General features: G+C 42.8%; 2 protein-coding genes across 3 annotated transcripts in view; both read right to left on the bottom strand.

Moving 5' to 3' along the window:
- Positions 1 to 1063: 1063 nt before the first annotated feature.
- On the bottom strand, positions 1064 to 19614 carry LOC131197221 (sulfotransferase 1C2-like). Its single transcript, XM_058180995.1, has 8 exons — positions 19520 to 19614; positions 8130 to 8327; positions 7141 to 7266; positions 6856 to 6953; positions 6009 to 6135; positions 4260 to 4354; positions 3078 to 3258; positions 1064 to 1327 (listed from the first exon to the last, which is right to left on the bottom strand). Exons 2-8 carry the CDS (start codon positions 8284 to 8286, stop codon positions 1215 to 1217), a joined length of 897 nt encoding a protein of 298 aa, XP_058036978.1. The 5' UTR covers positions 8287 to 8327; positions 19520 to 19614; the 3' UTR covers positions 1064 to 1214.
- Positions 19615 to 19740: 126 nt separating this feature from the next.
- BCKDK (branched chain keto acid dehydrogenase kinase) overlaps positions 19741 to 22811 on the bottom strand; it is a 55877-nt gene continuing 52806 nt past the window's right edge. The window contains exons 12-14 of one of the 2 annotated variants that reach the window (XR_009154911.1): positions 21980 to 22141; positions 21402 to 21839; positions 20709 to 20847 (exon numbers count right to left, since the gene is read on the bottom strand). Coding sequence is in view for 1 of the 2 variants with exons in the window: in XM_058180994.1 (XP_058036977.1) it covers positions 20703 to 20847; positions 21980 to 22141 (307 nt within the window). In the remaining variant the exon portion in view is untranslated. Of the gene's footprint in view, positions 20848 to 21401; positions 21840 to 21979; positions 22142 to 22811 lie in introns of both variants that reach the window. The other variant, XM_058180994.1, reaches the window with a different exon arrangement.

The following is a 22811-nucleotide window of genomic DNA, read 5'->3' as shown; positions in this document are numbered from 1 at the left end:
CCAGTTGATAGGGAGGAAATGAGGATTTTGCAGTAACCTTCCCTTGTATTGGGGATGGAATGGAGATTTTACAGTATCCTTCCCCTGCCATACCCACCAAGCCACGCCCACCAAGCCACGCCCACAGAACCAGTAATAAAATATTTTGAAACCCACCACTGATATGTGCCCAGTTCATGCACGCACTTATCTTCCACGCATGTGCTTTGCTCACGCATGGGCCTTCTGCACATGCGCCCGGCCTCAAAAAATGTGCCTAAATAAGATGGCATAGAGTTGGGACTACCAGTTCGAGCAAAGTGGTCCGAACCGGCTGAATACCACCTCTGACAAGAATGCTTTGTTTGGAAATATGTTTCTATGTTTTTGTAATAAACATAAAAACAATTCTGATGATGTCTCATAATCTAGAAAAGGGATAGGAACTCCTAAACGCTACTCTGTAGATTTTTCAACCATGAAGAGTCCTAGGAACAGGGGTGAAATTCAGCAAGTTTTGACAGGTTCTGGAGAACTGGTAGTGGGAATTTTGAGTAGTTCGGAGAACCAGCAAATACTACCTCTGGCTGGCCCCAGAGTGGGGAGGGAATGGGGATTTTGCAGTATCCTTCCCCTGGAGTAGGGTGGGAATAGAGATTTTGTCGTATCCTTCCCCTGGAGTGGAGTGGGAATGGAGATTTTGCAGTATCCTTTCCCTGCCATGTCCACCAAGCCACAGCACGCCCACCAAGCCACGCCCACAGAACCGGTAATAAAAAATTTTTGAATTTCACCACTGCCTAGGAAGCATGATAATTAAGCTATGCAATCACCAGAAGAAGTGATTCTGAAATTTGCAGCCTCATTAAAATACAATATGAAACTTTACTTCACTGCAGACGGATTCACCAGCAGGGTGTGAAGTGGTTCAGACAGAGGCTTCCCACAATGGCACTGGGGGCCTGCATATGGTCCATGTTATGCTTGTCCTTCATTTAGAATTAAACTAATCAAAATTAATTGAAGCAGTCAGTGTATTTTTTTAAGAATGATCAGAAATTCCAACTTAAGGTCATTGTTTTTTTTAATCAATTTAACAAAATATAGGATCTACAGAAAACTAGAACAAGCGAGGCTCCAGAAAGTGTGACCGAAGCACTGTGGAGGCTGGAGGAGGAGAACCAAATGAGACTGGGATAGCAGGAAAACAAGTGAAATGAAAATCAGAAGGATCCTTAGAGTTCCATAGTGAAAGTCAAATCAGTATCTAACATTTTTTTCCGGTAGTCTTCATCAAACCATTCATTTTGAGCCACTGTGAAGTGGTTTTTCCAGTCACCAACCATTCCTGTAAAGCAATCACACCATATAGTCTGCTTGGAAATTTTAAGTGATACTTTCTACAAGACCCTTAGAGGTAGTCAGAAAAGCAACCCTGGACATTAATTTCCACTGAACTGCAATTATCTACAAGAGACAAGAATACAGGCAGTCTACTTACCTCTACTTACGATCACAATTGAATCCAAAATTTCTGTTGTTAAGCGAGACATTTGTTGCATCCCATTTTATGACCTTTCTTGCCACGGTTGTTAAGTGAATCACTGAAGTTGTTAAAAGTTAGTCACCTGGTTGTTAAGTGAATCCGGCTTCCCCTTGGACTTTGCTTGTCAGAAGGTCGCAAAAGGGGATCGTGTGACCTTGGGACGCTGCAAGGGTCATAAATATGAACCAGTTGCCAAGCATCTGAATTTTGATCACATGATCTTGGGGATGCTTCAAAGGTCATGACTGAAAAACAGTCGTAAGTCACATTTTTCAGTCATGTTTTAACTTTGACTACCTGAATCCTAATAGGATGCCTTTGCAAATTCAGCCTTTCGAACAGCATTACAGGTAATTCTCGATATGTAACCATTCGATATGTATTTTATAATTTAATTTTATTGGCCATATCGAATAAGTTTTTTAATAGTGATTTTATTGTATTGTATTGTACTGTATTTTATCTGGCTGTTAACCGCCCTGAGTCCTTCGGGAGAAGGCTGGTATAAAAATTAAAATATTATTATTATTATTATTATTATTATTCACTTAGTGACCATTCAAAGTTATAACAGCATTGCAAAATGTGACTTACAACGCATCCTTGCACTTACAACCGACGCAGCCAGCATCCCCACATTCATGTGATCAAAATTCAATTGCTTGGCATCTGGCATGTATTTACAATGGTTGTAGCCAGGGGTGAAATTCACTTATCTTCCCTACTGGTTCACAAATGTGCACTCGCCACTCGCATACTTGCTTCGTTTGTGCACGCCGTCATCCACACATGTGCAAAGTCTTCTGCCCATGCTCAGAGGCTTAAAATTGTCACAAAAAAGCAATGTCATGACATCCGTGCAGGTGGACAGAGTCTCTCGTAGCCGCCGCTACCAGTTCACCTGAGCCGGATAGAACCGGCTGAATTTCACCCCTGGTGGTAGCATCCTGAGGTCATGTAATCACCATTTATCACCTTCCCAACTAGCTTCCAGCAAGCAAAATCAATAGAGAAAGCCGGATTCGACTGCACAGTTCATTTAACTGCAATGATTCGCCTAACACGTGTGGTCAAAAAAAAAAAAGAGAGAAAAGTTTGTAAAACGCACCAGCATGCCTACCGTCCCTGCCTTACTGCCCCCATTTATTTTTATTTACTCCCTTTGTTTATGTTTATGTTCATACTTATACTTGTTATCTTGTCTATGTTTGACAAATAAATCAATAAAATTGGGTGCGACTCCTTTAATAACCGCCTTGCTTAACAACTGAAATTTTGGTCTCCATTGTGGTCATACGTCGACGACTACCTGTATATTTTATTGATTGGCTCTTAATAATTTCATTTTTTTATTTCCTGAATGCCTAGGCCTGTTTAATGACCTACAATGTCGGATCCCGATAAATCATCATGGAGGAATACTACAGTTCCTTGCACGGCATGCATGTTCCAAAACAAACTTGTATTTCTCTAGGATTCCTCTAAAATTCTTGCAATGTGGGATACCTAAAGACAGTTCACTTCTAGTGACTGGACAGGGGAGAAAGCGTACCTTTTCTCATGAATGGAGAAATGGACTGGTCCATGACGGACAGGGGTGCATTTGCTCGGTTGACCATGGGGTTCTGCTTCATGACTTCAAAGGAGGTATGATGCACAATCTTGTCTAGGGTTGCCATGTCTAATTGCTTCCCTATAAATTGCATTATCTTCTGGATTTCATTCTTTGGGTCCTGTGTGAGATGGAGCATAGTGGAGATGGATAAAAGAGAAGCAGAAAAGAATGGATTCTTAAGTGTTCCATAGTGAAAGTCAGGTCAATATCCAACTTTTTTTTTTTTGTTAGACTTCATCAAACTGCTCATTTTGAGCCACTGTGAACTGATTCTTTCAGTCACTGACTGAAAGCTAATTGCACCATAAAGTCTGCTTGGAAAATTGGGTGACCTAGGGCGCCACCCACCAAACCCCCCCAAACTGATTCAAGGTGTGCCATCATGACCTGACCACCATCATTTTGCAACAGTGCTGCCCCCTGGCTGTCCAAGAAAAACATTGCCAACCCACTAGCAATTCATTCTCATTCTAATTTAAAAAAACCAGTCACAATAAGCAAATTGCAAAGTTTGGTCTATTGGTTAAGGCGCCAAGCTAGAAATCAGAAGACTATGAGTTCTAGTCCTGCCTTAGGCATGACTGGGTGACTTTGGCCCATTAGGAAACTAAGAGTTCTAGTCCCACCTTGGGCATGAAAGCTGATTGGGTGACCTTGAGCCAGCCATTCTCCTCTCACTCCATTACATCAGGCTCAAGCAACAAGCCAATTGATCAATTCTTGTCCCAACCAAAAATATATCACTCATTGATCTAAAAAAAAAAAAGAGGCCTGCATTTGCAGGAAAAATGCTAGGAAGAAGAAAACAATGTTCAAATCTTCAAAGCTACAACCCAACCCAACTCAAGCTCTCTAACAGTTTATTTTCATAACATTTTCCAAGCAATTGTTCCTAAAAGGGGAGATTATTGTTGCCTTATAAAAAATGTAATAAAATTCTAGGATGCCATAAGGAGGAAAAGAACTTTCATTTTTAAGATCCCAATTTTTCATTGGATTGCATAAAAACATGAGGACAATCTACTCATCTCATCCCACCCCTGCAGGAGAAGAAGCCACAGGAAAAAAACCATGATTTTCCAGCCCTATTTCCATTCAGACTTTCCTTCCAGAACTCACTTTTTTAATGTCTTCATAAAAGAGATACAGGACACGGTAAGTATCTTTTGCTTTCCACCAATCCTTTACGTGATTGTACCAAGAGCCCCACGCCACTGGAACAGAGAAAGGTAGGAAGCGATCAAGTCGAGGGTGAAGATCCTAGTGACACACACAACAATATTCCCAAATCTTTGGTGCCCCCTGCTCTTTTCCATTCAGACCCTGAAAACTTTGTAAAATGGCTCCCAATCCTCTTGACATTCACCATAAGAAAGGTGGAAATTACATGCATGTGGTCCACTGCATTTCTCAACAACACAGCTCAGAATTCGTCGGAGCCATTTAAGGCTCCTTGAGTCCAATTTAAAAGTCAGTTTGCTGTAGTGCTTAAGGCAGCAGCTAGAAACTGGGAGATGGTGAGTTCTAATCCTGCCTTAGGCATGAAAGTCAACTAGCTGACTTTGCACACCAATTATCAGGAGACTGTAAGTTCCAGTCTTGCTTTAGACATAAAGCCAGCTGGATGAACTTGAGTCAGCCCCTCCCTCTCAGCCCTGGGAAATAGGCAATGGTAGATCTCTTCCAAAAATTTGACAAGAGGGACTTGTGTAGGCAGTTTCCATGAGTAAAAAAAATGACTCAGTCACAGACACACACAGACACACGTCCAACTCACTTCAAATTGCAAGAATCCAGATTAAAGCATCCCAGATAGATGTCTAGTTAACCAATACTAGAATGGATCCAACAGAGCTGAGCTCACCTAGGCAACTGCTTCTAGAAGAGAATATTTGTAACTCAGGGTTGAACTGAGCTTTTGTTGCTCTCTGAGCTTGGTTGTTTCCTTGGAGACGTTTCATTAGCCAACTAGATAAAAAGGAATTTGCCAATCCTATCCCCTTGTAGCACTGATGAAATTACTTAGTTGGGTAATGAAATGTCACCAAGAAAACAACCAAGCTCAGAGAGCACCAAGGAACCCACAAATGCTTCTGCCATCATCAACCTGCCTTTGCTGTAGATGCAGATTTTCCCTCTAACGTCCAAATGCAATTTACTTTCTTGTAATGTAAGGCTTACTAATAATATGCCTAATGAACATTTCCCTCATGGAATCTGCTCTTTACCATTGTAGGAAGCTCCTCGCTTCCTCAGATTAAAATATTCTTTATTCTTAACATTAAGAGAGGCAGGATAGAATATTTCCCCAAAGGAAAAGTAAAGAAACATGTTCTTAAAGACAGAAAGCAGCCCCAGCCTTTCTTAATAACCTCAAGCAGAAGCATCTTTAGAGATGGATATTTTGTAACTATTAAGAAAGACTGGGCCAATCTATTCATAAACAAAATGCACAGAAGGCTGGATCTGATGGGATTAAAATCTACATAACCCCACCCAAATTCTAAAGACAGGACAGAACCTTTAGGACATAATAGGATTTACCCAGCACCAATAGAATAGCAAAAGACCCAAGGCTTACTACATTGCAAAAGCTCCTGGAGCATCTCAAACACAAAACCCCAGAATCCTATAAAGATCCATCCACTCACTCAGCCATTTTGTCAGCCACCACAGAAACTTTGCTGCTGTCACTGAAGTTTCTGGAAACCAAAGAAATCTTTCCTTGCAATCAGTCTCCATTTTATTTCCGGTACTTTCCTTCTGGCTTGGAACTGGACTGGATTTTTCTTCCTACACTTTACTGAAAATCCCCACCTCTGAATGACCTGTTCCTTTCCAAAAATGAGAAAGGGGTGCTTGGCTTACCTTTGCCTGCCATGAAAATCTCCAAATATTCCTCCCATGTTCCAGGATGGGGTAACGTTTTGTTCATTCTTTGGAAATGGAAATAGGACACTAGGCAATCCTTGGGATTTCTTGCCATGTAAATGAACTAAGGTGAAGAAGCAGCAGAAGAAACAGTCTCGGGTGAAACAATAAATAAAAGAAGCATGTGCTTGCAATGTGTCTTAATCTTGGCAATTTTGAGACATGTGGACTTCAACTCCCAGAATTCTTGCTGGAGAATTCTGGGATTTGAAGTCCACATGTCTTAAGTTGCCAAAGTTGAGAAACACTAGCATCAAGGGAAGGTGGGGAAGGCACGCAGAGATTTCCTTCCTATTGTATCATGCCTTAACTCTTTCATTGCCATGCTCAACTCCAGTTTTCAACACGGATTGAGTGTTAATGTCAGTTAAGCAATGGAAGGGTCAAGGAACTCATTGTTGATCTCTGCTTAGGGCATCATTTGGCCTTAATCCAGTCCTGACAAGAAATCTGTTTCCATGAGATAGCAGATAAGAGATATGTTGTCCCCTTCGCCAAAGGTATACAATTGGCCACATAGGTAAGAAGAATTTCACTCCATTCAGACAAACAAACTGGAATGTGGAGGGATTGCTCCACTTAGAGCCTGGCCTACTTCACATAATTATTGTGTGTATGTGTATGTGTGTGTGTGTGGTGGGGGACTAAGATAGGAGCAACCAGGATATATGCTGTCTTGAGGTAAGAGATCATTCTAACAAATAATGGCAATATGTACGAAGGTGTTCATATTTAATTTGATCTTGAGATCTTCCAGAGAAGATTTGGCCCCAACAAGAAATACCTTGCAGTTCTCTGCCCAGAAGGACTTAGGGAGCAGCTGGACAGGAAGGTGAGTCTTGAGGGTCCTTGGAGAAGGCATCATATCAGCTTGGTCCACTCCTGCTTAAAGGACACAGAAGACCAGAGGAGTGAGAATCCATATTAGGACCTGAATTGATGGTCAGGACATGTCTGGGAACTATACTTATATAGTTTTGCTGAGGATCTGTGGTTAGACATCTTTAGCTATTCCCCCTGCCCTGATAAACAGTTGCTCCCTGACTTTTGTGTAGAAAAGGCAGGCTACCTAAGGTCTGGAATGGCCTTGCCCATTCAATGAATGGGTGTCGATGATGCACAGAGGCTCTCTGACATTTCTCCAGGTCGCCTTCTTGTTGGATCATATCCACTATCTCTTGTAACCAAGTGGTACCTAAGAAGGGAGGGACCGGGGGGGGGGGTGAGAGAGAGAGAGAGAGAGAGAGGGATCAACATCTATCTATTCTGTGCTATGCATAAGCAATCTACTATGCCTGAAGGCCCTCAAAACAAGCTGAAGTCTGCTGTCACAAAATTTTTCATAATTTGCAGGTTTGCTCTCACTTCTGCCAACCCCCAAATGGGGAAAGGAATTGTGCAACTCAAGAAACCTTCTCTTTCATTACCCTCAGAAAGTTTTAGCAAAACATCACAAGAACAATTTCAGCTTGTACAGTAGCTAGGAAAGGTTGGGAACTGGATTTTGCAAAGGATCACCAAACCAGACTGAATTCTTTCTGACCATGCAAGATCATTCTTACACAATCTAATGGCTGTCCCAGACAGCTGAACAGAGTCTTTTGGAAAAGAGAGCAGAATTATAGTGGATTAATAATGGGATCTGTCCAAAGTCGTGAGGAGTTTATTTTCCTCTGTAGCAGAGGTGGGTTTCAGCGGGTTCTGACCAGTTCTGGAGAACTGGTAGCCAAAATTTTGAGTAATTCGGAGAACCGGTAGTAAAACTTCTGACTGGCCCTGGCCCCATCTATTCTCTACCTTTCAAGTCCCAACTGATCAGGAGGAAATGGGGATTTTGCAGTAACCTCCCCCTGGATTGGGGAGGGAATGGAGATTTTACAGTATCCTTCCCCTGCCACGCCCACCAAGCCACACCCACTAAGCCATGCCATGCCACCAAGCCACACCCACAGAACCTGCAGTAAAAATATTTGAAACCCACCTCTGCTCTATAGGTACTTTACGGTCCTATTGGTATATATTCACAAACTGGACATGACTTCACCCCTAGATTCTTACCTGATTTGGGGTAAGTACAAAGAAGTACGTCATCTGGCTTGGCTTGGAAGCACTGGATCCGGTCCCATTCATTACAAGTGCTTTGTGGTAAGGGAATCCCTTCCACCTCGCCTAGTCCAGGCCGGGTGTCTGACATGGGATCTTTTCCTTGCTCCATGGTCGTTAGCTATAACAAATGGACAAGACCGGCAAAAAAATCTGGGGAAAACAAAAAAAATTCTTTCCTGGAAATCTTTAAACATTCTCTAATCAATCCTTCATAAACAGGATGTCAGAGAAGATCATCTCCAAGATCCCTTCCAACTCTATGATTCGGTGTTACTGGAGAAATTACATTACTAATAAAAATCTTGATTTAACAGACTTCAGTTTAATAGATTTCACATCTAAGGGAAAAATCTTTCTTTGCACTTAGCAATCATTTCTATTTAGTGGACAAAGTCCGCATAATTAAATCCAGCCCAGATTATTTATAATTTATGTAATTATATAATGTAATTATGTACATGGGTAGAGTGGTGCAGTGGCCTGGAGATGGAGTTCTTGTCTCACAAACAGGAGGCTGTGAGTTCAATCCTGAGTAAAAGGTAAAGGTAAAGGTTCCCCTCGCACATACGTACTAGTCCTTCCCGACTCTAGGGGGCGGTGCTCATCTCCGTTTCAAAGCCAAACAGCCAGTGCTGTCAGAAGACGTCTCCGTGGTCATGTGGCCGGCATGACTCAATGCCAAAGGCGCATGGAACGCTGTTCCCTTCCCACCAAAGGTGGTCCCTATTTTTCTACTTGCATTTTTTACATGCTTTCGAACTGCTGGATTGGCAGAAGCTGGGACAAGTAATGGGAGCTCATGGTCACCCCGTTACGAGGCACTAGGGATTTGAACTGTTGAACTGCCAACCTTTCGATCGATAAGCTCAGCGTCTTACCCACTAAGCCACCATGTCCCTCTCGATCCTGAGTAGAGGCAGATATTTCTCTCTCTGGGCAAGATGAGGATATATCTGCTAAATATAACTCCACATTGGCGACAGGAAGGGCATCTGGCCAGTAATCACACAGCTCCATTCAGTTGCCCAGATTCTACCCCGCAAGGGATTATAGGGTCATTAAATGAAGATGATTATGTAAATGGATAAATTTAATAATTTTAAATACATTTGGATTTAAATTATTCCCCATTTTCCCTAAAGGCATCATTCTATAATCTTACTATATTTTTCCTCAAGTCGTGAAGGAAGAAATTGTGTGTATTCAAATCAGTTTGTCTTCAGTTTGTATGTTTGCAAAGTTTCAGGGTGGCCAGCTTTATGCAGTTCAGATCTATGATGCTAGCCAAGGTTTCAAAACTACACCTCACTCAGGTGCTTAGAAAATGTTTTCTGACTAACCATCATTTTGGGGGCAAATTGTCTTAAATTTAGGGTATTGTGGTCTGTCTATAAGATGAATGTGGTACCATCTTACCTAATCTCTTCTCCTCTTTCATTTCCTTTTAAAATAAAACTGCTAGAACTGTCAATCACAGCAGGTGCACAAGTTCCTACTCCCAGTGATTTTGGAAGGAAGGGGGAACTGAGGGGAAAGGAATTTGGGAGGTAAATGTGGAAGAAGGTCTGAAGGAAGCTTGGAGTCCCAACCCTAAGACCTCCATCTCTGCAGCCAGATGCTGAATCCTCTTTGGATTCTTATATCGGTAGTCCTCGCTTAACATCCACAATTGTCGTGTATTGCCTGCTTCTCCATGGTTCTTCTCGGAAACCAGCTGTGCACAAATAGTGAACAAGTGACTCCGTGATGCAGCAGTGATGGTCATTAGTGCAAGGACTGACCATAAAGTTCCTTTTTTTTCCAGCAGTGTTGTAATTTTGAATGATTGCTAAATAGCACAGTCATGAAACGAGGATGGCTTGAAGCATCCTCTGGGTTCTCTTTACCTTGCAAGATTGGCAAAATGAACATGAAAATGTGCCATTTTTAGCCTGCTATTGGGGGTTGAAACTTTAGGGGATTGAAGTGCCTTCGATTTTGAAATTAAGTAGTCCTTGACTTACAATAGTTCACTTAGTGACCGTTCAAAGTTACAAAGACACTAAAGTTACAAAGGCACTAAAAATGTGACATGACAACTTTTAATAGTTATAACCTTTGCAGCATCCCCATGATAATGTGACCAAAATTCAAATGCTTAGCAACTGGTTCATATTTATGATTTTTGCTGTGTCCCAGGGTCATGTTGCAACCTTCTGACAAGCAAAGTCAATGGAGAAGCCAGATTCACTTAACAACCAGGTCCCTAACTTATAAACTACAGTGATTCAGTTAACAACAGTGGCAAGAAAAGTCGTAAAATGGAGCAAAACTCACTTGACAAATGTCTCACTTAACAACAAAAATTCCGGGTCAGTTGTGGCCATAAGTCGAGGACTACCTGTAAATGCCTTTTTTAGGCTCATGTGTGAAACAGTAATTTGCAAAGAACACAAATTGCTTGCAAATAACTTTCAGAGTAATTTGCAAATTGAACATGCTTGCAAATAAGCATAAGTGCACCAGCATGCCTACTGTCCCTGTCCTATTGTCCCCATTTATATGTACTCATTTTATGTATTTATGGCTATGTTTTGCTTATTTATATCCATTTATTTGTGCCATTTTTTCATGTGTCCATGTCTAGGTCTATGCTGATACTTGTTTCCTTGTACTTGTTGACAAAATAATAAAATAAAAGAAATAAATAAATAACTTTCCTTACATACACCAGCTACATCACATGTGTTGTGACTCATCCAGTGTTTAATGTGGAAAAAAGTCTCCTTAGTGTTTTGAAAGCCTCTCAAGACATTGAGCAAAAGTCTGAATCTCAAATATTTACCCATGTTTCATGACTGTAGTATTATTATTATCCTTTTTATCTTCTTTATTGTCCCCACATATTAGTGTTATTATGATAATTATTATTATCCTGTTGCTTTGCATGTACAGAGAGCTTCTGCAGCAGAGGCAAATTCCTTGTGTGCTTAATCAATACTTAGCCATGTATTCTAATTCTAATTCTAAATTCTTTCTCCACCCTGCTGGGAAATGTTCAGTCTCCCAAAGTCAATAACTTTCAAGATATCCATGTACTTTTTAATCTCATAAGTACATATGCATATTTCTACCTTTGTTTCTTTTGCTGTTTTATCTCAAGCAACCTAGTTACTGACTCTCCCTTGTGAATAAATAATTATTGCTTTAGATGTCTAGAAAGTCCCTCCCATCTACATTTAATTTATTGGCAATTTCAGTTTAGTTGGGTACATTTTAGTACAACTGTTGGCTGATTTTCCGTCACATTTTAGGAGACCTGTGTTAGTCTAATGTTGCAAAATCAATCAATCAATCAATTAATCAAAACTCAAAAAGAGCTTGGTAGCACTTTTTCCAGCTAACATATTTTTTTTATTAAAAGGCCCTCCTATGAACAGAATGTGTCCCTTGTTCTACTGGAATTTCCAAATATCGTTCAACAGAGTTTATACCAAGAATGGATAAATTTTGGATCAAGGATTAACCTTGACTCCTCTTTGATCAAATCATGTCGTATTCCCTAGAATCCCTATATGTTATTGCACCAACATATTAATTATTTGCATCAAAGTTTGGAAGTTTATGGAAATTGTAATGTAAGCTCAATTAGTTTAGCATTTTTTAAAACAATAAGGAGGAAAAAAAACCTATTGCCTCAAAAATGGAAGAAAAGGAAGATTACAGCCCTAGGCACTGTGCCCTTCAACCAGCAGAGGGCTGCTCTCATCTGACTTATGAAAAGCCTAACCAACCATCAATTATATTTATAATAGAATAACAGAGTTGGAAGGGACCTTGGAGATCTTCTAGTCCAACCCCCTGCTTAGGCAGGAAAGCCTACACCATTTAAGACAAATGGTTATCTAATCTCTTCTTAAAAACTTCCAGTGTTGGAGGCAAGTTGTTCCATTCATTAATTGTCCTAATTGTCAGGAAATTTCTCCTTAGTTTCCACATAAATTCCACATATATTTCCACATAAAGTGGATGCACCTTTCTTCTATGCTCAAAATATTTCCATAGCTCCCCCATCTTTTAGAACAGAACAATAGAGCAGTGGAGCAGAATTGGAAGGGACCTTGGAGGTCTTCTCGTCGAACCCTCTATTCAAGCTGGAGACCCCATATAATTTTAGGAAAATGGTTATCCAAACTCTTCTTAAAAACCTACAGTGTTGGAACACCACAGTTGGATTTTCTGTAATTTCTCCTAAAGTTTCAACCTCTGTAGAAGCAATAGAGATGTGGTCATAGCTATCTGGCAAAATCCATGAAATTACCAGGAGTCACCTCAGAGCAAGGGTCTCCAACCTTGACAACTTTACGAATTATGGACTTCAACTCCCAGAATTCCTCAGCCAGCACATGAGGAATTCTGGGAATTGAAGTCTACAAGTCGTAAAGTTTCCAAGGTTGGTGACCCCTGCCTTAGAGACTTTCCTCCTATATAAAGATATTTACAAATGTATACTGCTGCTGTTGACCTTCCATTCCAGTACCGAGTACTGTACTTGTTTCCTCAATGTACACCCAATTTTTATCAACCTGATATTCCTTTGGCCACAGTGGCTATAGATTATAGTTGAATAACAATCAGAGTAGAACTGAAAGGGACCTTGGAGGTCTTCTAATCCAATCCCTTGCTCAGACCCTATACCAGGGGTCTCCAACTTTGGCAACTTTAAGCCTGGAGGACTTCAACTCCCAGGACGCCCCAGCCAGCTTTGCTGGCTGGGGCTTTCTGGGAGTTGAAGTCTGTCAGGTTTAAAGTTGCCAAGGTTGGAGACCCCTGCCCTATACCATTTCAGATTGGTGGTTGTCCAGTCTCTTCTTAAAAACCTCCAGCGATGGGGCACCCATAACTTCTGAAGGCAAGCTGTTTCACTGGTTAATTCTCCTCACTGTTCCTTCTTAATTCCAAGTTGATTCTCTCCTTGATTAGTTTCCATCCACTGTTTCTTGTCTTGCCTACAAGTATTTTGGAAAATAAGTTGACTCCCCTCATCTTTGTGGCAGCCCCTCAAATGCTGGAATACTGCTATCATGTCACTCCAAGTCCTTTAGGTCTCTTATGGTATTGGGAAGCTTCCTCTCAGTAGATTTCATTGTGTCTTACCTACCTTCATCTTTGGTTGACTGTTGTCCCAAGTCAGTATGAAGCAACAGAGAAAAACTCTACAATCTTTTCCACAATGCAGTTCAGCTTCTATGAAATCATCCAGCTCATGGTTGTCCCAAAGGTGTTTTTTTCTCCAAAGGGCAACTGAACTTCCTTGATATTTTTTTTTGGGGGGGCAGGGGGGAGGAGGAAATGTTTTCGCTTCTCATCCAAGAAGCTTCTTTAGTTCAGTTTGCAAAAGTATAACTCTTCAGTTAACATAAAGCCTGGAGACATGGACTTACCTGGCCTTCTGTGACAATCAAACAGGACAGGATCACTTGAAACGGGAACCTGCTCAGGTGCTGCTTCCACAAAATAATGCCGCCCAACTTGGTGTAAGTAATTAGAGTGTTGTCGACATAAGGCAATCATATTTTCAGCATCCAAGCACCTTCTTAAAGGAGCCAGTACCTGGTTCCAAAGTCCATTTGTTTTAACTATTTGATCAGTGAAATGGTAATTATTATCTCAACAGACTTTTGGAAAAAGGGGAGTCTACAAAAGCTATGCTTTTATGGCAGACTGAGATTTATTTTATTTCTTTAAATCCTGCTTTTATTATTTTCCTATATAACTCAAGGCAGTGAACATAGCTTAATACTTCTTCTTCCTCCTATTTTCCCCACAAGAACAATCTCATGAGATGGGTTGGGCTGAGAGAGAAATACAGGCAGTCCTTGACTTACAACCATTCATTTAGTGACCATTTGAAGTTGATGATGGTGCTGAAAAAAGTGGCATGGTCGTTTTTCACATTTATGACCGTTGCTGCCTCCCCATGGATTCGGATGCTTGGCAACTGATTCACATTTATGATGGTTGCAGTGTCCTGGGGTCATGTGATCATTTTTTGTGATCTTCTGACAAGCAAAGTCAATGAGGAAGCCAGATTCATTCAACAACTGTATTACTAATTTATCAACTGCAGGGATTCACTTAACAACTATAGCAAAAAAGTTGTAAAATGGGGCAAAATTCACTCAACAATTGTCTCACTTAGCAACAAAATGTTGGGCTCCATTGTGGTCATTAGGTGAGGACTACCTGTATGTTGTGAGAGAACATTCATCTTTTTAGTAATGAGTTCTGGCTTGAGTTTCTGTGGTATGACTTGCACTCAGTGCTGGGTTGCTCCCAGTTCTGTCCGGTTCTTGCGAACTGGTAGTAAAAATGGCGGGAGGCTCCACCCACCCTCCTGGACGTCATAATGGACAATCTGCGCATGCACATGCTCCCGTTGTGAACCGGTAGTAAAGGTAAGTAGAACCCACCCCTGCTTGCACTCCCATATAAAAGATACAATGTGGGAAAATAGTTTTGTAAGAAAACCATTAAACATTTTCAATGTTATCAAACCGAACCTGAGCTTGAAAAGTATTTGATGTGTAAAGCAAACGGAATTTTGGTACAATGTGAAACTTTGTCTTAGTTCTGATAAGTCAGGGCATGGCTGAATGAGATAGCTGAAACAGCCATTACAGAGTTTATCATAGGAATGAACAAACATACAGGTCTGCAGGACAAAATCCTTGCTCTGAAAGGAAGATATCTTGTTTTACAAGTATTACTAAGAGGTTGGAAAGCATTAAGGGAGTTGACAAAGACTGGGAACACCTGCAAGAGCCAAGCTGAAATGGAGTTTCTTGTTTCAATTGCAAACTATGTTTACCTTAGAAAGATAATCCCTGCCTCAGCAAATATCTAGAGTTTTTTTAAAAACAGTGTATATTAGGCAGTCCTTATGTCCAGTTGCTTAGTAGCCAAAATTACAATAGACCCAAAAAACTTACTTCGACTGGATTTGAAGTTGTGGTGGCTGCCACTTCAACCTCCCAGTCATGTGATGGTATTTTGGGTGCTTGGCACCTGGCCCACATTCATCCCACAGTTACATGACAGCAATTTGTGGTTTCTGGTAAAAACTGCCATTGCAGACAACAGGTTCACTTAATGACCAATTGCATTCACTTAATGACTATAGATTTAGTTTCTTGCTCTAGATTAGGATCTGGTTACAGTTCAACTTCTCTGTCTAGATTTTGCAAACAGTTGCTCAAAATTGCCCTACTTCTTTTTAATTTATTTGTACCCTGCCTTTATTATTTTTTACAAATAACTCAAGATGGCAAATATATTCAACACACCTGCCTCCTCCTATACTCCCTACAACAACAACCCCGTGAGATATTGTGGGAAGTATACCAGTGGTGGGTTGCTCCTGGTTTGGTCCGGTTCTCGTGAACCGGTAGTAACAGCAGTGTGAGGCTCCGCCCACTCACTTGGACATCATCATGAACGATTTGCGCATGTGAAGAAGCTTCTGCATGCATGCTCCCATTGTGAACCAGTAGCGGAGATAAGTAGAACCCACCCCTGAAGTATACCCCAAAAGGACAGCGCCAGAACTTTCATAGCACCAGAAACCTCAGAAAACAGTGCCAAGAGACTCAAGAGAGTCCTCCCCTCTTTAAGAAAACCCCAGGCAAAAGTACCAGCTGAAAGGAACACTTAAGTACAGCCATTAAGATAAGGGGAATCAGGCTAAAAATAACTCACCCGGAACTCCCCTTTTCCTTTCCTGGCCAACCCCCAGGATAGGAAAGACAAAACAGGATTATTCCATTAAAGCAGGAAGACAGGATTCAAGGCAATCACTTTAACTAGAGGCATACAAATAAACCCATCAAGCTGCATAAATTCAAAGGGGAATTAACCATAAAAGGCTCAGATTCATCCCCCCCAAGCTGCTTGCAAGCCAAGAATGCTCAAGCTGTGTCACTACTTTCCTTACTTTCCTGAATTAAAGGATCCCTTCTCTGGCAGCTGGCTTCCATGTCTATTTCTTCTCAGTATCAGTGACTGCTTCCCAGCTGCGAAATGAACCAGGGAATTTTTTTTTCCAACAATGGGTTGGACTGAGAGAGAGCCACCTACCCATGACTAAGAGGGGGCTTTAATTGCTAGACCCAATCTGGCTCTTTTATCTACTACTTCAGGGGTACCTGTTCTGTCTCCTTCCCCACTTCGGAGCAACGAGCTGGCCTTCAGCCAGTGGATTCATGGCTCCTATCAGTCCTGGCAGAGAAATCACAGCTGCTTGCCAAAGTTCAAACAAATGACTCGCAGAGTAAGACTTCAGCTCTCTTTGAAATGGTTCAGCTAATCTTTTGCTCCCCAGTCCCAAAGCTCCTTATATATCCTGTGGGATGGGGCTCCTGCCCCACCCTTCCTTTTGATGATGCCGCCTCTCTAATCTTCTGAAGCGCGGGTTAATCCAAGCTTGATTATTATTATCAGCTGGGTCTGAAGGCATAGCCTGAGGAAGGGAGAAATCAGGGGATGACGGCCTCATTACGTCCTCCAACTGGCCTGGTTCTGGCTCCTGGAGCCGGGCCAAATGCATCGGTGCTCCCGAGGTAAGCCTTACCGGTCCTCCCCCCTTAATCTTGGAGTCACTTTCGAGCATGGGGCCAGGTTCGGGGGCTGGAGTCACAACAGGTACCCAACCCCCAGGCCATGGCACATTACTGGGCCTTGAGCAGTTGGGAAACTGGACTGCAGAAGGGTGGGCAAGCACACATGTATCCCCACTAGTCGTGTATGTGCAGCGGGCACACATACCTGCCATTCATGTAAATGGGATTGAGCACACGTGCTTGCCCACCAAGTGTGCGGAACCATCCCCTCTCCCAACCCCCCTGGGTTGGTCCACTAAGCTGGAAAGGTTGGGGAGCTCTGCTCTATTTCCAGTGGGATGATCTTGTGAGGATCCATCTCCCTGGGCAGAATCTGGTACTCTTTATAGTGATCAGGTTAGTTTTGAGTCGTGGGGTATTTATGAGGAGTGCTTATATTAGGAGCTTGATGACCTTGTGCTACCAACCTTAGCAGGCTATTATGTGAAGACAGCAGTTTTTATTAAGGCAGTTTGGCACGGCCAGCTAAAGAATAAAGCTATTCATATACAGGCTTGGATGTTTCCTTGTTAAATATTTATTTGAAGAACAAAAATTTTACCCTCTCTGAGGAATCTCGGAGAAGGCCTTGTGCCTTTTTTCTCCAGCAAGAAGAGAAACATGATGATGCTACTTAGCAGCATCATATTTGGTAATGAGACATCTGCAAGAAAATGCAGATAATCCATTTATAATGCCTTGGTAAGGCCGCACTTGGAATACTGCATTCAGTTTTGGTCACCACGATGTAAAAAAGATGTTGAGACTTGAGAAAGAGTGCAGAGAAGAGCAAGAAAGATGATTAGGGGACTAGAGGCTAAAACAGGAACAGTTGCAGGAACTTGGTATGTCTAGTTTAATGAAAAGGAGGACTAGGGGAGACCTGATAGCAATGTTCCAATATTTCAGGGGCTGCCATAAAGAAATGGGGCAAGTCAAACTATTCTCCAAAGCACCTGAAGGCAGAACAAGAACCAATGAATGGAAACCAATCAACAAGAGAACTAAGGAGAAATTTCTTGATAGTTAGAACAATTAATCAGTGGAACCACTTGCCTCCAGAAGTTGTGAATGCTCCAACACTGGAAGTTTTTAAGAAGATGTTGGATAACCATTTGTCTGAAGTGTGTAGGGTTTCCTGCTTAGGCAGGGGGTTGGACTAGAAGACCTCCAAGGTCCCTTCCAACTCTGTTATTCTATTCTGTTCTAAAATCGCCAAGCTCAGAAAGCACCAAGGACTCCTGCATCTACTGTAGAAGGAACTCAGCTTCTCCAAGAAAGTACCTCCCTACATCAAATGGCTAAATAAATAAATAAATAGGTAGCCCTCCCTTGTTCCCGTTTGCTGTCCTGTTTACACACACCAATTTCAGGTTCTCTTTTTTTAAAAAAACAAACGCTAGGGAAAGTATTCTTCCTGTAAGCAAGGTCTAATTTCAGGGGGAAAAAATGAGTTTTTTTTAAAAAAATGAAAATGTTTTTTCAAAACATCAGCACTGAGATTATACATAATGCTCCCTCCCCGCTCCCACCCCAGTGTGTGTGTGTGTGTGTTCAAGTATTTCTGGCCACTGCTTGGACAAGTCCCTGCAGTTTTCTTGTAAAGAAAAAAAAAACACCTGCTTTTTGTCACTGCCACTTTCTTCACAGGGTTGAGAGAATAACAGGCTCAAAGTCCCCTTGCTGGTTTTGTGCCTAAAATAGGACTAGAAATCAGTTTCCTGGTTTCTAGCCTGACGCCTTTAACCGTTACACTAAGCTGGCTCTCTTGTTCTGTGGTTGACTGAATATGTGCCATCAAGCCAGTGTCGACTCCTGATATCCCCAGCTTAACCACAGGCGGTCCTTGACTTTAAATTATCCATTTAGCAACCACTCCAAGTTACAACAGGCCTGAAAAAAGTGACTTACGGTTGGTCCTCACCCTTGATTGTCACAGAATCATCACAGTTATGTAATCAAAATTTGAGTACTTGGCAACCAACATGCATTTAAGACAGTTGCAACATCCCTAGGTCATGTGATCGTCATTTGCGACCTTCTCAGCTGGCTTTTGACATGCAAAATCAATGAGGGAAGCTGCATTCGCTTAATGACCGCATGACTCATTTAACAACCACAGTGATTTGCTTAACAACCGTGGTCATAAAATTGGGTGTAGCTTACTTAATGATTGTCTTGCTTAGCAGCAGAATTCTGGTCCCAATTGCAGTTTTAAGTTAAGGACTAGCTAGAGTAACATGGTTAGCTTTGTCATAGCAGAAGTACAGGCTGTACCTGTGTACATGAGTCCTGCAGGTGAGAAGGAGTTAAGAGGTTATGTACAAGGCATTAACCCCATCTTTTGTTTTATCTGTTTTATTTTCAGGGTGTTTTTTTCTCTGCGGGGGGTGGTGGGGCTGTCAGCTTTGGAAGCCATACTTGACCGGAAGCTTCTGTGCTGCCACTTTCTCATGTGTGGGAAAGTAGGAGAGGGGATTTAGTAAAGGGGTTGTCTTTAGACATAATAGCATTCTTTCTGCCGGTCAAGGTCAGGCTGATCCTGCATCTGGAAAAGGAATGGTCGGAGTATTGTCTTGAAATGGGACAGCAATTAGAGCATGTGATCAATTGAGGAGTCAGGGGATGGTTTGGGGGGAGGGGTTGATTTACTGAGGGAAAACCTGGACCTCTCAGATTCGGATTTTCCCAGATGTGCCAGTTTACCTATCCTAGTAAATAGAACTTTGAACAATGCTTGCTTCGGAGTGGAGTTGGGGTTTTTTCTGGAACGCTGAGATTAACTCGAATCTGTTCATCCCTATGAACAATAAAACATAAGTTTTAATAAATAACAGATAACACCCGTAGATATTTCAATTTCCAAAATGTACACAATGATAAGCTACATGTATCCCTCAAGAAAAGACGGACATGCTAGATTTTTGAGTGTGCACTTTTTTTATTTAAGTATTGTAACAAGAAATCATGGTTTTTCATTTTGAATCTTCACCCTCTAATGGAAAGGAACGGGGGAAGAGCAGACAACAAACTCCGATTTTGAATTAAAAAGTCAGCTGAGTGACATCCGCAAAATCAAGGGCAGAGAAGAAAGATGCCAATAAAATACATTACCTCGGGAAGAAGCAGAATGTTGTGGAATCTATAGTCTGGATTCCAAAAGGGAGCTTTGTGGTAATTTTTCCCCCCTAGGCCGTTCACCATTGTGCACCATGAAAAGTCTCTTTGCTGACCAACAGATAAATTCTAATTCCCAAACAGGAAACCCACCTCCAAATCTTAGACAGCAGCAAGGGAGAACTTTTCAAGAGATGCCCTATCCTGTCATCAGAGTCGATCCATAGAGAGAAAGAAGTGCTGAATGGCCAACAGGTTGGGATCTGTACGTGACATATGACAGAGGAAATGCATCTTCAAATGCATCAGAAGTCAACCGAAGGAGGTTGGGACAAGGCCACAGGTTGGATTGGCAGTGTGCAAGAAAAATGATGGAGAAACAACACTGCTTAGCACGGATGCTCTTGGTGGCCTTGAGTATTTCCATGTGGGAATGGGAGAGATATGCTTTGGGTTACTTGGGTTCAAGAGGCCAACTCAAGGACCACCGAAGATGCACCAACGCAGCAGGATCAGAGGATGCATCAGGGAGCAATGTTCTGAACAGCAACCACACAGGAGAAATAGCCCTCTGTTCCTTTCTCACATCTAGGTGTCCACAAGGATCAAAACGCTTCGTGAGTGGGGGAGCATAGCAGATGCTTAGGAATCCAGATGAGAAGAAACGGTGATGGAATCCATGCCAATGTGGGTTTGGTGTGGGTATTAAAAGCTTTCTCCAGAAGCAAGGAAGGGGTAAGTCAGTTTCATCGCGGGGGAGGGGGGGAACGTTCTAAATGCGGAAACTTTCCTCTTTGCCATCAATGTGCTTGAGACGGAGGTAGACATCTGTGCCAATGCCCTGCAGGGACTGGAGGGTCAAAGAACCACCCAGATACTCAGCGTAAGCCCGGGAAGTTGGCAAGCCAAATCCGAACCTGTGGAAGAGAGAATCAAAAGGGGTGGTTGGTTGGTTTCAGTGTCTTCCACAGCTACAAGCTACAGCTGGTCCCCTCTTCGAGAACCAGTTTTTGGAGGGGACAGAAGCATCTGAGAAACCCTACATGGCTTATTCACAGCAAACTAGCATCATTGTGCATCAGGTTGCCTTGCATGCCCTCCTATTAGGAGATGGGTAAGGCTCCATCAGGGGTGTCAAACTCGATTTCATTGAGGGCTGCGTCAGGGCTATGTTTGACCTGGGGGGGGGGGTGATGTTTGGCTGGGGGTGTGAGGCCAGCTCAACATCACTCGTGAGCCAGGCGTGGCTGGGGGATCCATTATCTCCAGCGAAGGAAGACGAGACCAGGGAGAGGGCCAAACCCTTGTCCAGACCACCCGTAGGACCTCCTGATAGCTATGCAGGCAGTCCAGAGCCCTAGGCAGCAGAGGGGAAGCTCCCAGCCCAGCCCTTAAGCTCCCAGGCACTGGGACCCCACAGTCCAGCCCAGGCCAGCCCCAGTTCCCAGAGGGAGTACCCGGCTGCACTTACCTCCTCCTCGAGGCTCCTGCTGCTGTTCTCGCTCCCCTTGGTCAGGTTGCTCATGGCTTGTGCAGGAGGATGAAGTGTGGGGGTCAGAGGGAGGCCCACACCCTTTCCACGCAAGGAGACCCAGCTTTGTAACCAAAGCATCCTCAGCGATCGGATGGGAGACCACCAGGAAGGCCTCCGGCAGCCCCCTACTAGCGAAAACGGAGCTCGAGGGTACCATGCGCGGCCCTCCCAAGCTCCGTTTTCGCTGGCAGAGGAACTGTGGGCCGGTCCTTTGCTGTTTCCACAGTGGCCTGGCCCCATGGGACAGTTTGACACCCTTGCTTCATGGAGCGTCACTGCTTCAGGAAAGGTAAGCCATCCTCCCCCTCCAAACGCAACCAAGCTACTGAGCAATGACTATACAGGTGGTTCTTGGGTTACCACCGTAATTGAGTCCTGCAATTAAGGTCATAAGTCGTGACAATCATCAAGTGGGTCACCATATGACCAGATTTGATTTTGCAATCTTTTTTTGTGGCCTACCATGTCTGGATCATCCCAAGCACCTCCCTCCCCCATCTATGTACTGTGCTCACCCATGCATGGGGCCTGACTGGGCACTGTTTCCCATTTCTACCATGTTCCCGAAGAGGCTGTTCATGCGGGGATCCTGATTGCTCGCTTCGGCAGTGGTAAAGTGGTAATCGGTGACCTTGTCAATGTGGTCGTGAGGGATTCCTGCTCCTCGGTCCGAAATCCTGCCAACGGGAAGAGAGACGTGCAGAAGAAGCCATTCCTGACATTGCAAACTTATGAGACTGTTTGGGTTGTTTTGGTAGAAGACCTTCTTGGTAGAAGACTAGATGGAAGGAGTGCCACTCCACTGGTCCTCTTAGGTTTCTCAGGAGCTTCTGACACCCACCATGGTATCTTCTGGGTCATTTATGGTGGTGCAGTGCTAAAAGACAGTATTGCAGGCTAATTCTGCCGACTGCCAGCAGTTTGATTCTGACTGGCTCAAGGTTGACTCAGTCTTCCATCCTTCCGAGGTGGGTCAAATGAGGACCCAAATTGTTGGGGGTAATATGCTGACTCTGTAAACTGCTTAGAGAGGGCTGTAAAGCAATATATAAGCCTGTGCTATTGTTATTGCTATCTGATAGGATTCAACCTAGGAAGAAATTTGCAGCAATTCTGGTCCCGCCTACCGGGACTTGCTCAGAAGATAATGTTTTTTTCGACATTGGTTTATAAAGTCCCAAGGGATTCTATTTGTCTCCTATCTAACATCTAGAGGTGTGTGGGAGATCATTCAGATCTTGGAGTGGATTGCTATCAGGATGCTGGTGATACCCAGCTCTGCTACTCCCAACTGTCTAACTCAGTGGTGAATTCCCTGCGGTTCTATTCGGCTCGACGAACCAGTAG

This window comes from Ahaetulla prasina, chromosome 4 (genome assembly GCF_028640845.1).
Source record: "Ahaetulla prasina isolate Xishuangbanna chromosome 4, ASM2864084v1, whole genome shotgun sequence".
Lineage (NCBI taxonomy): Eukaryota > Metazoa > Chordata > Lepidosauria > Squamata > Colubridae > Ahaetulla > Ahaetulla prasina.
This window is presented reverse-complemented; position numbering and strand designations above follow the sequence as displayed.